The sequence below is a fragment of the Mytilus trossulus genome, unplaced genomic scaffold (genome assembly GCF_036588685.1).
Source record: "Mytilus trossulus isolate FHL-02 unplaced genomic scaffold, PNRI_Mtr1.1.1.hap1 h1tg000343l___fragment_1__unscaffolded, whole genome shotgun sequence".
Classification (NCBI taxonomy): domain Eukaryota; kingdom Metazoa; phylum Mollusca; class Bivalvia; order Mytilida; family Mytilidae; genus Mytilus; species Mytilus trossulus.
The window spans coordinates 1,222,362-1,239,775 of NW_026963332.1; the positions used below are offsets into that span (position 1 = coordinate 1,222,362).

At 31.9% G+C, this 17,414-nt stretch overlaps 1 protein-coding gene across 1 annotated transcript in view; it reads left to right on the forward strand.

Moving 5' to 3' along the window:
* LOC134701795 (protein artichoke-like) overlaps window positions 1-15,696 on the forward strand; it is a 45,050-nt gene extending 29,354 nt beyond the window's left edge. The window contains exons 11-21 of the mRNA XM_063562916.1: window positions 882-947; window positions 1,707-1,850; window positions 4,045-4,188; window positions 6,884-7,027; window positions 9,032-9,379; window positions 10,093-10,299; window positions 10,824-10,967; window positions 13,951-14,142; window positions 14,543-14,730; window positions 15,110-15,210; window positions 15,670-15,696. Of these exons, the coding sequence (XP_063418986.1) occupies window positions 882-947; window positions 1,707-1,850; window positions 4,045-4,188; window positions 6,884-7,027; window positions 9,032-9,379; window positions 10,093-10,299; window positions 10,824-10,967; window positions 13,951-14,142; window positions 14,543-14,730; window positions 15,110-15,210; window positions 15,670-15,696 (1,705 nt within the window). The remainder of the gene's footprint in view (window positions 1-881; window positions 948-1,706; window positions 1,851-4,044; window positions 4,189-6,883; window positions 7,028-9,031; window positions 9,380-10,092; window positions 10,300-10,823; window positions 10,968-13,950; window positions 14,143-14,542; window positions 14,731-15,109; window positions 15,211-15,669) is intronic.
* The last annotated feature ends 1,718 nt before the right edge of the window (window positions 15,697-17,414 follow it).

A 17,414-nucleotide genomic window follows, 5' to 3' on the forward strand; every position in this document is an offset into this window, starting at 1 on the left:
ATTATTATTCTCTAGATTTTGATTCGTCGCAAAGTTTCTTTGTTTTTTTCTTATCGAGCCATCTAGCTGTTATCGTTTGAATTTTTTTTTTTAATTTGTCCTATTGATTCTGTGAAGAAGAAAAAAACCATAAGAAGTAGATCAGTCATAAATATGTTTAATCTAGAAAATTGCACTTGAAGGTAGTAGGCAGAACCTTGTATTGCTTCAGTTTACTATTATCTGATTTCTGCATTTATGTAATCCAAACTGTAAATCATACATAAAAAGGAGTAATTTGTGTTTTTCCTTGCACAAAATATGTACATATTAATTTTTCTGAATAAAAATCTTTGATTTGTCCACATTTAGAAGAATGTTACTGATTTTTAATTGCTTGCTTCCTGGAATCAATTCGCCGACATATTTTCTGTATGCAAGTGACCTTAGCGTGACCCTCTCGTAAAAAAGATTGCAATACGCATTGATCTGTCATTGAAAAACTATTATCTAATTGTACATGTTATACACGAGCTCAATATTCATGCTTCTTTGTTTATTGTTTACTATAGGTTGATAATCGGTAAATGACGGCTTCAAAACGACAAATAATAAGCTGCCATATTTTCAAATCATAACAAACAGAGAGAAACAAAATTTACTTTAATGCGATATATTGGCGTAGAAATGATAAAATCGTGCACAGAATATTAAGTTTATGATATATACATCTATGCATTGGTTCAATAATTGGATAGACATTTTTTAACTAGTTACACGTTTCATTTGACTTTAATTATAATGCCAAAACAACAACAAAAACACATACCAAGAAATTTACTTATTTTTAGAATGTTATGTATGCAATGTGCTTTTATAAACTTTGAAGATGTTACTTTTAGGTACCTTGATAACAATAGAATAGTAGCTGTAGAAGATGGTGCTTTCCCTTATCAAGTAAATACAATGTAAGAGTTACTCTGTTTTATTTGTGTGATGGTTAATTTTGAAAAAGTTGGAATGACTCATTTTACAATTAATCACAGAGGTTAGCAGTAACATTAGAGGATTCATTTTTAAAGAATGGAATTGACAATGATTTTTTCCTGTCATTTAACATTAACTTTACACACTAATTACATTAGATGTATATTTCATTATAATACGTTATTCTGATTGTCTCGACAGCAGTATCGCGTTATTCCTTAAGCAATTGCATTATCATTCATGATGACACAAGGCCCCACAATAAAGTGCACCGGTAAATTAAATAAAAACTTGATAAAAATCGTGTTTTCATGATCCTAGCTAAAAAGGGAATTATAAGTATTCAATGCTTCTTTATGTAACTTCATAGGGTTGTACAAGCGTTAACCGCGCGCATATTTTTAGAATAAAGCGTTCCGCGCTTCATACAAATGCTCTTCGGTCAACGTTTTTACACCCCAATAAAGTTACAAATAGAATCTTTCAATTCTTGATTAAAATGCATCATTTTGCTAGATCTTTCAATAATGTGTTTGAACAAATGATATATTTTCAGTTTGACCATGTTGAACAGTATAAATGATAATGTTTGCTAGAATAAAAACAATTTCTGTACGATTATTTATTTTGAGCATCACTTGGTTTAAGCAAACATATGTTTTTTTTGTTTTTTCTTTGGAAGGCATTTTTCATATGAAAATAACTAATTTCTGATGAAGATTATAATTTTTGCTTTACAGATATATGAGGAATAATGATTTCCGATTTATACATGCGCATCCGTTCTCATACTTGTCTCAGCTGAGGTCGTTATATTTAGGCAACAATGCCGTAGACTACATTCCAGATGATGCATTTATCAATGCTACCAGCTTAGCATATCTGTAAGTTAAATTATAATTCTCTTGTATAGTAAAACTAAAATAAAAATGAAAACATTTGTAGCGAATGCCAATCAGATACCACATGAATAGTAAAGTCACAAAAAATTGAACTCTGAGTAAAGTTGAAAACGTAAAGGCCCTAATCAAATGTGTAAACCAAAAGCTGAAATGCATCAAATGAATGGATAACAACTGTCATATTACTGACTTGGTACATGCACTTTCTTATGTAGAAAACGAAGGTTTTAATCCAGTTTTATAGATATGACAACGATGTATGTCCAAAACAAACAAACATGATAGATAAAATGTCAAAAATAAGGGTACAGCACACTAGAAAAAATAAAGACAAGAATACAAACATGATGTGGCTGAAAGCAGCTATAGATAACAAACTTTAATATCACATCAAAAAAGCGTATTACTAATGGTTTAAATGTCAGTCTATCAATTATTGTAATTTTAAAGGAAATATTATTTTTTTCTGTAGAATCTTTGAAATGTGTTCATGTATAAAATTCCTAAGATGTGGTAAAACAATGAGACAACTCCTCACTAAAGTTAAAATGAGGTGGATGTAATAAATTTGAGAATGGAAATGAGAAATGTGTCAAAGAGACAACAATCCTACCACAGAAAAAAACAACAGCAGAAGGTCACAAATAGGTCTTAAATGTAGCGAGAAATACCCTAACCCGGAGACGCCCTTCAGCCTCCTCCTTTACTTCTAGCAAATGTAGAAAAGAAACATACATGCATTGGCTAGAGGTATAATGAGAGGGTTGAGATCTCACAAACATGTTTAAACCCGCTTTGGCTGTTGTCTGCTCTATAGTCGGGTTGTTGTTGCTTTGACACATTCCCCATTTCCTTTCTCAATTTTATAAGCAGGCCTAGCGGTCACTAACATGAATGAAAAAACCGTACCAAGGGGTCGGCTAAAAAAGGGCCTTGACATGAAAAATATGAACACATTTATATCAGAAAACTAACGGACAAATCAATGACCAAACATGAGATAAAAACAAATATGACAGACATGAACCAACGACACACCCTTAACTACAAACTTCTGACTTGGGACAGGCAACTTGTCATAAAAATACATCGCGGACGCGTAGATACAAAAAGAAATTTAGTGGACATGGACGCGAGCATGTAGATACAAAAAGACACAAAGTGGACGTGGACGTGAAAATACAAAAATACACTAAGGGGAAAACAATTTGACCTCAATGGTATATGTTTTTCCTCAACAAATATTCTGATCCCCATTTTGATGAAGAAGAAAAATATTGAGGTCAAGCATATGTTAGAATCTGGTCTGGTGCAAAAAAATTGGTACCGTTAATTTTATTACGACCACTGGGTCGATGCCTCTGCTGGTGGACTATTAGTCCTCGAGGGTATCACCAGCCCAGTAGCCAGTACTTCGGTACTGGCATGAAAATACGATTTTTTTGTGTTATTAAAATTTGCTGTTACAAAATATAAGAAATTGTTATAAATTAATGAATGTATCTCTCTCATGAAAAGCTCTGATTCCTTTCACGGATTTGGCTATACTTTTTGGACCTTTTGGATGATAGCTCTTCATCTTTTTTATACGCCTTAGATTTCAAATATTTTGGCCACGAGCATCACTGACGAGACATGTATTGTCGAAATGCGCATCTGGTGCAAAAAAATTAGTACCGTTAATTTTATTAAAACAAATTTTCTGAATTTTGATTTTCCCCGTACCTTTATGTGACAAAACCCCAAACTCATGACATTCATACATTATATATTCCTTTACAGACTTCGCACCCTCCTTGTCCCCTAATTTTGTTTTGAAAATATGCAAAACTGAGATATGTACCAAAATGCAAGTATCATAACAGGCTTTTATAGAAATATGACAAAAACAGATGCATTTTATACGGAAATAAATTTCTTCAAACATTTGTCGAAAAGAACTTAAATTGTTATAGGCTTTGAATAAAAATTGTATGATAGATTATAGAAGGTAAAAAGTACGGGACGAATACCGTATTGGTTTTTGTTTAAAGAAAAAAAGTCAAGATCCCAGGTACAAAAGACTGAAAAAATGCTATTTATTATTTCTTAGTGATTTTATGGGGTAAACTGTAATTCATATTTAAAAACATATCATATAAATTGGGCTGAGCAAAATATAAACATTTATTTGCAGGCAACTCTCAAGCAACACGATTACACAGATAAAGAAAGTACACTTCAAGAACTGTCCCTTGACATCTGGTTTGTATTTATCTAGCAATGAAATTGGATGGATAGAAGATGGATCTTTGAATCATGTCACATCTTCTGGAACACTGTAAGTACACTTTGATATTATTCCTTGACATCTGGTCGGTGTCTGTCTAACAATGAGATTGGATGGATAGAGGATGGAACTTCAAATCATGTCACAACTTGTGAGACATTGTAAGTACACCTTGAGATTGTCTCTTGACATCTGGTATGTATCTGTCTAACAATGATATTGGATGGATAGAAGACGAAACTTTAAATCAGGCCTCAAATTCTGATATATTGTAAGTACACCTCGAGATTGTCCCTTGACATCTGGTTTATATCTGTCTAACAATGAGATTGAATGGATAGAAAATGGAACTTTGAATCAGGCCACAACTTCTGATACATTGTAAGTGTACCTTGAGATTGTCCCTTTACATCTGGTCTGTATCTGTCTAACAATGAGATTGGATGGATAGAAAATGGAACTTTAAATCAGGCCACAACTTCTGATACATTGTAAGTGCACCTTGAGATTGTCCCTTTAAATCTGGTCTGTTTCTGTCTAACAATGTAATTGGATGGATAGAAGATGGATCTGCAAATCATGTCACATCTTCTGATACATTGTGAGTACACTTTGAAAAAACATTTATAAGAGAGTTATAAGGTTTTATTCAATACAAAAATGGTGATTTTTCAGTTTTTGGACAAAAGTTAGAAATGCTCAAATCTTTTACTTTGGGAAATTGTTAATATCTATTTACTTAAGTTCCCTTTCGATTTTTATAAATTTCAGAGTGTACGTTTAAAAGTTAAGCGGTTTCCAGCATTAAAAAAGGGTGATTTTAGTTTTCGGACAATAACTCTAAAATGCATAAAGCAGTTTTTATGAGACTTTTTTTGAAGACTTTGGTGAATTGTTTATATGTATGGATGTAAGCTTTTCGATTTTAATAAATTTCAGGGTTTAACAATTACTTCGAATGGGGTTTTGTCATTAAAAGAGGGTGAATTTTCCAGTTTACGGATAGAATTTCAATAAAGTGCTTAGAGGTGTTTTCATTTTAAATTTGTTGACTGATTTATATTGAAATTAAATTAACCTCATCTTTATTTTTTATTTTTATAAATTGCAGATATAACATTTAGAAGTTATTAAAATTTATTCCTTTAAAACCTAACCAGCGTACCATGCGCTCATAGTGCAGCTTTTTATTCTATATACCGCTCCTAGATCAGTAGCCTGTAATACAAAGTGTGTTGGTGGTTGCTGCCTGATACAGTTGTTTAGAATTGTCATATATTGAGATAACGATGTATCTAATTCAAATTTTTGGCTGCCATTACGGGGTTTTGTCATTGTTTGACCGATTTCACATTCTCTTAAATATATGGTATTTGAACTGTTTTGGATAGTAATCTCATTTCCTATCATTTTATGCTTCCGCAACTTATAAAGACTGTAGTGACAGCAATTTTGCTTGCTTGTTTTCACTATATAAGTGAATTGTCTAAAGTGACACAAGACATCTTCAATTGGATGAACTTTTTACAGATTTTATGCCCAACCTACGATAGTAGAGGAAAATTATGTTTTCTGGTTATGCCCCATCTACGATAGAAGAAAGGCATTATGTTTTCTGGTCGGCGAGTCTGTTTGTCCATTCGCCGAGCTTCAGGTCAAAGTTTTTGGTCAAGGTAGTTTTTTATTAAGATGAAGTTTAATCAACTTGAAGCTTAGTACACATGTTCCGTATGATATGATTTTTAGCTCACCTGGCCCAAAGGGCCAATTGAGCTTTTCTCATCACTTGGCGTCCGTCGTCGTCCTGCGTCCGTAGTCCGTAAACTGTTACAAACATCTTCTCCTCTGAAACAACTGGGCCAAATTTAACCAAACTTTGCCACAATCATCATTGGGGTTTCTAGTTTAAAAAATGTGTCCGGTGACCCGGCATACCAACCACGATGGCCGCCACGGCAAAAAATAGAACATAGGGGTAAAATGCAGTTTTTGGCTTATAACTCAAAAGCCAAAGAATTTAGAGCAAATCTGACAGAGTGAAATTGTTTCTCAGGTCAAGATCTATCTTCACTGATATTTTCAAATGAATCAGACAAGCCGTTGTTAGGTTGCTGCCCCTGAATTGGTAATTTTAAGGAAATTTTGCTGTTTTTGGTTATTATCTTGAATCTTATTATAGATAGAGATAACCTGTAAAAAGCAAAAATGTTCAGCAAAGTGAGATCTACAAATAAGTTATGATGACCAAAATGGTCAATTGACCCTCTAAGGAGTTATTGCCCTTTATAGTCAATGTTTAACCATTTTTCGTAAATCTTAGTAATCTTTTAGAAAAATCTTCTCCTCTGAAACTACTAGGGCAAATTAAACCAAACTTGGCCACAATCATCATTTTGGGATTTAGTTTATAAATTGTGTCCGGTGACCCGGCATACTAAATATTTGTCGATATTTGAATTCTTTGATTAATTATTCTTTTTATTACATAAGCAAATGTTTTTTTTAATGAATTTGAAGTAGAAAATGTAAGGAACTATATCTTTTTCTACGCATTCACAATTTGTTTTCATTCGACGTTGTCAACGTCTTGACAACGCCTATTATTGTATGACGTCAGAGGAAGGAAATAACCACGTTTATGTCACATGTGAAATTATCGGTTTTTAATTCACTAGGAAATCAATGTATTTCATTTAAACCAATGTAATTAATACTTTTAACATTCATTGTGTCTTTTTTTCCCCAGTGATTTCTCGTACAACAGACTGTACAAGTTGCCTCTAAATGGAACCTTCCATGACTTGTCATTGTCAAGTGGATTATACCTACAGAACAACAGACTATCTGCCATACTACCAGACACATTTAAAACATTTAGCTGTAATGTACTGTAAGTATTTTGTAGGTACAGATAACAATCAGAGATTGTCCTTTTTGCTCACCTGGCCCTAAGGGCCAATTGAATGAGTTTGACAAGCAGGAGGTATAACGTTATACGTAACCAATAAACAGAAGAGAATGTTTATTAGTTCCTTAAATGATTTATGAATATGGCGTTATATAGTTACATTATGCTTATTGTGAAGTTTTGTTTTTAATGCTACATTTTTTAATTTCGAATTGTTGCTAAAAATGTAGCCAAAGGAGATAGTTGTTATTAAAAACAGTTCTCAAATTGATAAAATACAATAAAAAGATACCAAATATAGGTTCAGAGGAGGTAGTTAATAGTTCAGAATAGGTCAAGTATTGTTCAGACGCGAATGAATTGATAAGATATCGGTCGAATTAAGGTCGAGGACAAGTTCGACTGTTAAGTATAGTTCAGACTACAGTCGAGTATTATCAAGTAGATATAAGACCAATTCAAACTGGTCGATTACAAAACTATACAATGAAGTTCTAATAAAGGCCATTTCAGACTTTTACTGGTTTGAATTGTCTGTTCAGCAAAATGATATCGATAGCACTATATTGTTGTAGGGTTATTAGTTTATAAACTTGGTCATGCACAGTTGCGATATATATCTTGACTTATATTTAAACTTTGATAATGAAGGCTGATTAGAATTAAAATATTTTGACATAAGAGATGGTTTCAGCTTCCCATTGGTGAAATTTTCCTTTCTTTGTAGCCACATTTCAGCGGCACTGTAAATCGTTTATATCTCCCAAATAAACTAATATTCGAGAACTTGCGTTTTTTTCATCAAACAGTCCTTAACACTACAGTCAAGTTGTCCATGTAGAGGTTTTCTTTTATTAACTTGGGACAAACAGATTTTGAATTTTATCAACAATCAATTAACATAACTTTAAACAAAGAAAATCAACTTTAGCAGACCTTTATTGGTCCAAATCATTCCAATAAAATTTTAATTAAAGAATAGGCTCTCATCAGCCTGTCACTCATCTGCTTCTACTGTGTTTTAAAAAAAACCCAACCTAAGCACTGACTGATGCAAAGTTTAGTTTCATGGTCCCAATAGATAAAATAGAAACAGAATATATTTGGAAAAATTACAAAAATTACTTAAAAATTTCGGAACTTAATCTAAAGGACAATAACTCCAATTGCAAGTCAATAGTATTCGATTTTGGTCATGTTGACTTATTGTAGATCTTCCTTTGCTGAACATTATTACTGTTTACAATCTATCTCTATCTAAAATTAAAAATCGTAAAAGGCAAAATTTTCTTTAAATAAACAATTCACTGCAGGGTTGTCTGATTTGTCTGGAATTGTATGGATATTTAGATCTGAACCTGATGAACTATTTAACCCCGGTCAGATTTGCTCTCAATTTTGGTTCAGAGATTTTTTAAGACAAACACTGCATTTGACACTTACAATCTTTTTTTTATAGACATATAGGTCATGTTGGATGGCAAGTGAGGTCATTAGACACATGTATAAAAAGATACCCTTATAATGAGTGTTGCCAAGTTTGATAAAGTTTGTCCTAGTAGTTTTAGAGGAGAAGAATTTTGTAAAAGATAATAAAAATATAAAAACAAAAATGTAAATCGCAATATTCATAAAACTTTATAGATAAAAGAATCATCATAAGAGGAGATTCGCATATTGACAAGAAAACATTATAAGTTGACTTTTGGGGGAGTTATTAGTCTTTGAACTTAGGAGGTTTTATTCTTCCACTATCACACGATCATTGTTAGAGTATTGGGTATGTTAGCGTACTCACAATTGTTCTTTTATATCTATTTTATATATATTTTGCTCTCATTTGTTATATTTCTCCCCCAAATATTTTACCCCTCGCATACCAAATTATTTGCTTGATTATCTCTCATGGAGGTTACACTTTGTTTTAAAATTGGATTGAAAATACTGAAAAATAGCTCTTTCAAAGTTTGTTTTGTTTTGTTTCAGTTATTTACAAGATAACAGAATCACACGTATTGAATCCGGAGCCTTCCAAGATGTCAGAGCAAATACGTTGAATTTTTACAACAACAAACTAAGAGTTATAGAATCAAATGCCTTTACTACTGTGCATGCAGATACATTTTCATTCACTGGAAATCTGGTTAGAGAAATTCAGTCTCATGCATTCAATGGGACATCCTGTAGTTATTTCTATATGCAGAACATGAATCTGGGAGTCATACCATCTTATGCTTTTACAGATTTTACTTGTGGTAGAGTTAACCTGCAGTCAAGCTCAATAACTGACATTAAAAAACATGCATTTTACAACTTCAGAGTTAATTATAACTTGTAAGTGATAGATTATATATTCAATCTTGTATACAAATCGCAGTTTTTAAATTAAAGTTTTTACCCCAATTTTAAGGTTCAACTTGAAACTTTGTACACATGTTTTCTATGATATGATCTTTCTCATTTTAATGCGAAATTTAAGTATTGACCCCAATATTATTGTACACTGAACAAAGAAAAGGATAGTGCGAAACTCAGGTTAAAGTTTTTGGTCAAGGTAGTTGTTAATGAAGTTGAAGTCCACTACACTTGAAACTTAGTTCACATCTTCTCTATGATATGATTGTTTAAATCTTTTTATGGCAAATTAAAGTATTGACCTGAATTTCACGGTCCACTGAACATTTAAAATGATAGTGCAAGTGGGGCATCCGTGTTCTATGGACACATTATTGTTTTTAATCATTTTTCCATATCATTTTCATCTGAAAGACATTCACCATGTACACATGTTAAAGAATTGAAAAAAATATGTTTTGATTTTCACACTTCACTTTTGAAATGTGTCCCAAACGGTAGATATAAAAGAAGAAATCTGATTAAAACAAAAATGTTCTCAGATTCTCAAAATCATGGTTTCATTTATTTGTTGAAATTTTTTTTCTTGAAAAAATAAGTTGAAAAGGACTGAATTATGAACATGTAAATAATTACAAATCTTTTAATTGAATAAATGTGTTGGTACTAAGATATCTAAATTTCAATTTCAGGTATCTCTATAATAATCAACTAAACACCATATCCTCTTCTATCTTTGGTGGAACATCCTATGTAAAATACCTGCAAATATACAACAACGGATTAACCAGTATTACGTCTGATGGATTTCGTAATGTTGATGTGGATTACATTTACCTACAAAACAATGGACTGACCGTCTATCCCATAGCCTTGAATGAAATTACTCCACTTCAAATGTAAGCACATGCATGCAGATGATATCTACAAGGGAATCATCTATAATTGATCCCTCCTCGTCTAGTACTTGTATTCTTGTTATTTAAGATTATCGTTAATCTTTTTTTGACTAAGAGATAATGAAGTCCATCTTGGTATGACGTTTTAAACTTGTTTATGGGTTGACACTTATTGGTGTGTACAGCTCAATCCTACACATATGTATGAAATATGACCGATAAAACAGTTGAAATTAATTAACTAATTCATTTTTCGTTTAATTAAGTAAATTGATTTCGGTTCATTTCAACAGTATTTTTGTTGTGTTTTTTATTTTAGAAGTTATGTTTATTTTTTTATGTACTTGAATAGATCCGCGAAAATGGAGTAATTTTTCGCTCTAACGTCATGCGTTTTGTCGCTCAAACGTTGATTTATGTCACGCAATTATAGGACAAAGTTGACCAAACGTTACACGCTGGTAAGCACGACAAGAAATAAGAATTTCTGGAAAGTACAACTGATATTTTTTGTTATTTTGCAGATATTTGAACAATAATGAGATCAGTGTAATACCTACAGGATCATTTGATAGTCAGACTAGATTACAACATTTATATATGTTTAACAATAATGTTGAACAAATATCATCTGGTCTCTTACCTCCAGCTACTAATTTGAGAACCATGTAAGTACTGTTATCTTACTTCAAATACATTTCTAGGAATATAATTGGTTAAAAGCATGGAGACTAAGTATTAGTCATATGGGGTTAGAAGACGCGGTTTATTTCTTTTCACGGTTAGAAGTGGTATACTTATGATCACTGTGATAGGCTACTAGTCTAGCTAACAAATGGGGTTAGGAAAATCCAATTTGGGATTCGAGCTTAAATTCGCTTTCACACAATTGGAATTAACCGACTCCAAATATATCGTGTTCGTTTAGCATACCACTATGTAAGAATTGTTAAACTAATATCACATGGTGTTCTCACTCTTGTACATGTACCATTTTAATTACTTCGTAAGTACTATTGTTACACAAATTACATCTTGTGTACTTACTCCAGCTAATTTTTTAATAACCACGTTAGTACTATCATTACACATATACCATCATCCGCTCTCATCACTACAGCTACCTGTTTGCCAACCATGTTGAAAGCAATACGGTTATCAATATTTTTTAATTTCTAATGTCAGTGTCATTTGGTCTCTTGTAGAGAGCTGTCTCATTGGCAATTATACCACATCTTCTTTTTCTATGTGTAAATACTATTGTAGCACAAAAATGTACTTGTTCGCTCACTCCATCTACTACTAAATTACCAACTGTGTAAGTAGTAGTGTTACACGTATACCAACTGGTGTTTACAAACGTGTTAATACAAAAGGAGTATAATATGTTTAAAGGCTTATAACTATTTGAATTACTATAAGAATCTTTTGATAGCTGTACTTCCTAAATTTTATTGGCAAACATTTCAATCTTTCCTCTGATACATTAATAACACTTTGAAAATGGGGCACACTCTGCCCCGATTATTGTCATCACTTCTAGAAGCTGTGTTTCATACTTAGTTACTTCTATGCTGTGAACAACAATTTTTCTCTCTCAACTTGAAAACCTTTTGGCTGCTAATCAAACCTTTTGGTACTGTTTTCACAAAAACGATGAAAAATACAGAAACTATGCAGTTTTCTTACTTTATTTCCGTTGTAGAAACATCCTGCGCAGCCTAGAAACAACAAAATATTTTAACAAAAGCTTTATTATAACTCCTGGCATTATTTCACCAAATACAAAGGTGTTTCTTGGGTGCGCACATACTTTTTCAGGCTAAAATATACTAAAAATTTGATGAAAAAAAAAAGAAAATCACGAAATTTAACAAAATATGCAAATAAGGTTATGATTTGTTGCCATGGTAACTTGTTCGAAGTCAAATTCGTTTTGTTTTTCTAAGTACCTTATACCTTAGACAAGTTTTCAGTTATTTAAGAATATGTATGATAACTTTAAAAATTGCAGTAATTTTTGGGCCAAATAAGGGCCTTATAGCCCCTACATCAGTTGGTCAAGTTTCAATATGCCTATATACACTTCTAGAGGAGAAGATCATCTTACACAATGAAACCAATATACCATATGAATCAGCCTGAAAATATATTAGTTTATTTTATATCAGTAATGCTAATTGATTGTTTTACTAGTCGAAGTTTTAGTTTAACTTATATGGTAAAAGATGCATAGAAATTATTAATTCAACTATAAAAAAAGCCTTTTTTTCTGATTTAATTATTGCTCAAGTTGGTTTGTTATAAATTAAATTTACTGGTGACTCTTCAGTAGAACAAGTAAAATGATATACAGTACGATCGAATAGATTTTTGTTTATGCCTGTTGATATTTATATACATTTTCATACTCCATTTTAATCATCTACTGCCAATTTCTTTCCTGAAAATAAGAAAACATTGGCCTAACAGCTACTTTATTTCTGATAATAGTATACACTTGCATATAGATCCTTCGAAAATTCAATTTTATAAATTCGTTAAACATGTTTATTAGATATTTAGAAATAAAAGCCAAAAATTCTTTCAAAGTAAAATCACAAAAATACTAATCTCGGAGGTAAATTCAAAAAGGAAAAGTTCATGATCGAATGGCAAATTTAAAAGTTGAAAAACACTTAATGAATGGATATCAACTGCCATACTACTATCTTGGTTTTCTTATATAGTCACAAGTGATCAAATGTTAAAAGTTATGACAGTATTCCATCAGTATCAAAGCTTGTATATCAGATATCGAAAACAACATTAAGCAAGATGTGTATTGAAATGAGATGTAGATTTCCACTCATTTTTTAAATGCTGTTGTTCCAATTCTATCCTTGTGCAAGTAACAGACCTGATACAATATATCAATATATTTACAAACAGACATAGGTGGCAGTATGAATTGCAATCTACACCACTGAAATGGCAATCTAAATTGACCAGTTAAAATATATATTGTGTTACATAATAAGATATCTACAATGACACTGTTTTACACATCTGTCTTAATACATTGGACTTACATAGTATACCTGTAATTAATTTTTGATATATATTTTCGACACTTTCTTAAATTATTCTGTTCATTATGTATTATCATGATTAAGAATTGAATATTGAGGCATATTTTAGCAAAGAAACATCAAAAATGCAAAATATGTAAACATGTTTTTACTTGTAAAACAGTGTTATAATCATAAAAGTATGCCAGAAATCAAATATGATATTCTTCCTCAGTCATAATAACCTTTCATCATTACCTAACTGAACAAAGAAATAACACGACGGGTGCCATATAAGGCGCAGAAAATGATTACCCTTCCGGGGCACCTGGTGCCATTGGCGTGTAGGGCAGTAACTGCATGAACTGTACCCGAGGAATGGCTGGATGAACAGTACCACCGACGTATATTTTTATCTGAATTTGAATACAAGTTGAAGGAAACATTTAAAAAAAAACGTTTCATGACCTTTTAGATTGCATACCGTACATCAGGAATTTGATCTTCCTGAAATTTATTGCATATCCAATCAAAACGAATATTACAGTGTTCTAAAAAGTTTTGCTTAGAAATTTGTGATTGTGGTGAACTAAATTTTCAGTGATTTCCATGAGAACCAGATCCAATATATAGAAGAAGGATCATTTACTGGACTGACTTCTTTACAGACATTAGATTTAGGACAAAATGTCATACCATACTTCCCATCTGTCATACTACCAGCCATCAGAACCCTTGACTTGGCAGATAATAGGATTGAGGCATTAGGAGTCCTCAATCTGGGAGGAAGTGTGTACGTATTAGTGTGCATATTGATTGACAAATGTGTTGGTATAAGTGTGCACACTTGATAAATGTATAAAAGTTTATATCCAAGACTTAAGTAACAATCAATACACATCTAACAGATTTGTTGTTTATATATGATTAACACTTTGAAGAACACATGAACTGGTTAACTTGTTTTGTCCTCATCTTCTCATATTGTCCCATCAGGAACACTTTTTATCATTATCTGTGGACATACCAATTTAATTTCAAGTGGTCTAGGCGAATAATGAAATCAAGTCTCTTTGACCAATATGATTCTATATATACAATATCTAACAATGAACTCATATGACAAATAAGAAGCAAGAAACTAAATTTTTATTCATTTATCAAAAAGTTTATATGTTAAATATTTCCAATAGGAATTTAGACAATAATTTCCTTGGTTGTGAGTGTTCAACAGTGGAAAGTTTGTACAATGTAAAGGATGGCCTATCTGCCAATACCATGTGTTACAGTCCTACAGCATTACAAGGGGTTCTATTTGCCTCATCACAATCCAACAGTCCTGACCACTTCACTAAGAAAGATGTGGCATTGTTCCAGTGTAGTAAGTCAATTCATTTCATGGAAGTTATTTTTAGAACAAGTTTGAACAGATTAACAAATTAAATGACACGTATAGTTCAAAGTTTTTATTTTGACTTTTCCTCAACTTAAAAGGGCTATTTTCTAGGTTTTTTTTTCTAAATAATTTTCTATTGACATGAGTCAGGATATTAAAAAAAGGCGATAGGTTATACTATTTTGAAAATGTTTATTACTTTCAACAGTTTAATAATCACAATTGAAGTTGAAGTGTCTGTTGAAAATATGACTGCAGGAGCTATTTGCCTACTTGTGTTTTTAAAAAATTGTATCTAGAAAATACTATAGGTTTGTCATGTTTTTTAAAAATATCTTTGATAACTATTTTACTTTATTTTCAGGTGGTGAAAATATTAAAGGCACAGTAGTATCAAGTACAAATATAACTATAACATGGTCCAGACCATCATACTTGTATTATCTATTTAATACTAGTAATGATGTAATTGTAGCAGCGGAAAAAGTGACGAACAATATTGAAACATGGTTAGTAAAATTAAATAGGATTTGTGTTATTGACCTGGTTAAAGTTTTGAATCTTAAATTTGCAAATTATATAATGATAGAATAAAGTTTTAAAGTAGGGGTGAAGATTCAGCAGGCAATTCTAAAATTTTCTTTAAACTTTAAAAGTCGTAATTTCTTGTTTTAACGAGAGAAAATTGTTGTTCAAGACATGCATATAGCAATTAAAATCGTATTTAAAAGAAGTAATAATAAATTATAGAATGTCATGAAAGCAAGCATTTTTTCAATACCAACATAAATATCAGTTCCCCTTCCAAATATACCTAACAATCGATTTCTTCGATTTGTTAGCTCAAATGTTATAGAAGTGTAAAGAGTTCTTTAGAAAAACTTATTTCAGTAATGTATTTTTATTATAAAATTTGTGTTTTAGGGAATATTTAGTGACATGTACCAGTAACACTGCTGCAACTCTCACAAAAATACAGACAATTGTATTAGATTTCTCAGAATGCATTATTGATACACCCTGCAATACAACTGCAGACACCACACCAGTCACATCAAGTACCTCAATATCTGCTGATACCACTTATACCTCAACAGCTGCTGATACCACTTATACCTCAACAGCTGCTGATACCACTTATACCTCAACAGCTGCTGATACCACTTATAACCATATAACTGAATGTAGCACTATTGACCCAAATTGTATAAAATCAACTGATCATACTACATCTGTGTCGTTTAGTGAGGAGGATGGGTTACGCCCTCTGACTTTATATGAATGTGTTATTCAGTTGACAGTAGACAACTATACCAGTGCTAAGAGTGTACCTACACTGATATTTACCCAAGCCGCTGTCATTGCAGGAACTAGTAAGTCACTAACACAATTATTGTAAATTTTAAATAAATATTGCGTGTATTTATTATTAAAACATTACGAAACGTCCACCAGCAGTGGCATCGACCCAGTGGTGTTGATAGTTTTCAAAGGTACCAGGATTATAATGTAGTTCGCCAGACGCGCGTTTCGTCTACATAAGACTCACAAGGATGGACAAAAAATACAAGATCAATTATTTCTTTTGCAGATCTAAACAAGAAATCTTTCATGTCAAGCTCTACGCTTAAATAAAATTGGTATGCTTTACCCGTCAATATTATTATACCAATCGTAAGCAAGGTATGAAATGCTGACAAATATAACATCTACCTATATATGTTGAAATGAGCATAGAAAAGTATATGATAGATTTATTTTACCAACTTATTTTGATAGGAAATGAAACAACAGAAAACAACGTTACAACAAACACAAAGGACATCAACATGGACATGACATTTTACGATTTTAGTGCAGGATATGATGATTTCAGCTCTACAAGCGGAATATTGTCCGTTAGTCCATTCCAAGTGAACAGTCCACTTGGTTCCTGGCTGTCTATTTCCAGTGATCCAACTGTAGATACATTCTCTGAATGGTTTAGATCAGCATCATCTAATGTTGTAGTTCAAGGGGGAATAACTCTATCTTACGATGACAGTATTATTACTTCAGATGTTAGAAGGTAAGAGGTACACAAACTTTAAAATTCGTGTACACCATTTTTTTAATTTCTGCCTGTATTTCACCTTTAGATTCACATTTCAGGTGCGTCAGAAAGAATTCTACCTAATGCAATGGCACATATACATGTATTAGACTTTAACATATTTGAGAATTTTCAAATCGAAAAAAGAAGATGAATTTTGGTCTGTTTTATAGGGTTCACAGACTTTTCATAAAAAAATTGAAACTGCAATAAGATATGCATTTGGCTTAGGTCTTTTTCTATCTATGGATAGATCTATCTCAGTTGTTGAAAATTAAGATTCAACCTTTTTTTATTAGTTTTTATGTTTTCAAAGTTTTGTCCAGTAGAAAAAAGAAATGCAGAACAATAAAGTCATGTGTTATCATAATCTGTTTATGTTTTCATTATTTGAAATGATGTGTGTGTGTGTGTGCAAAAACTGTTACAGCTTGTCTCCATGGTAGCATAATACTCAAAGATTTTAAAAATAGTTTACCTATCTGACATAGTGAACCATTTGGGTTTTCATTTTTTTGGGGATAGTTCTTTTAAGTATCAGAATTAATGCTGATATAGCAGAATATATAATTTTCTT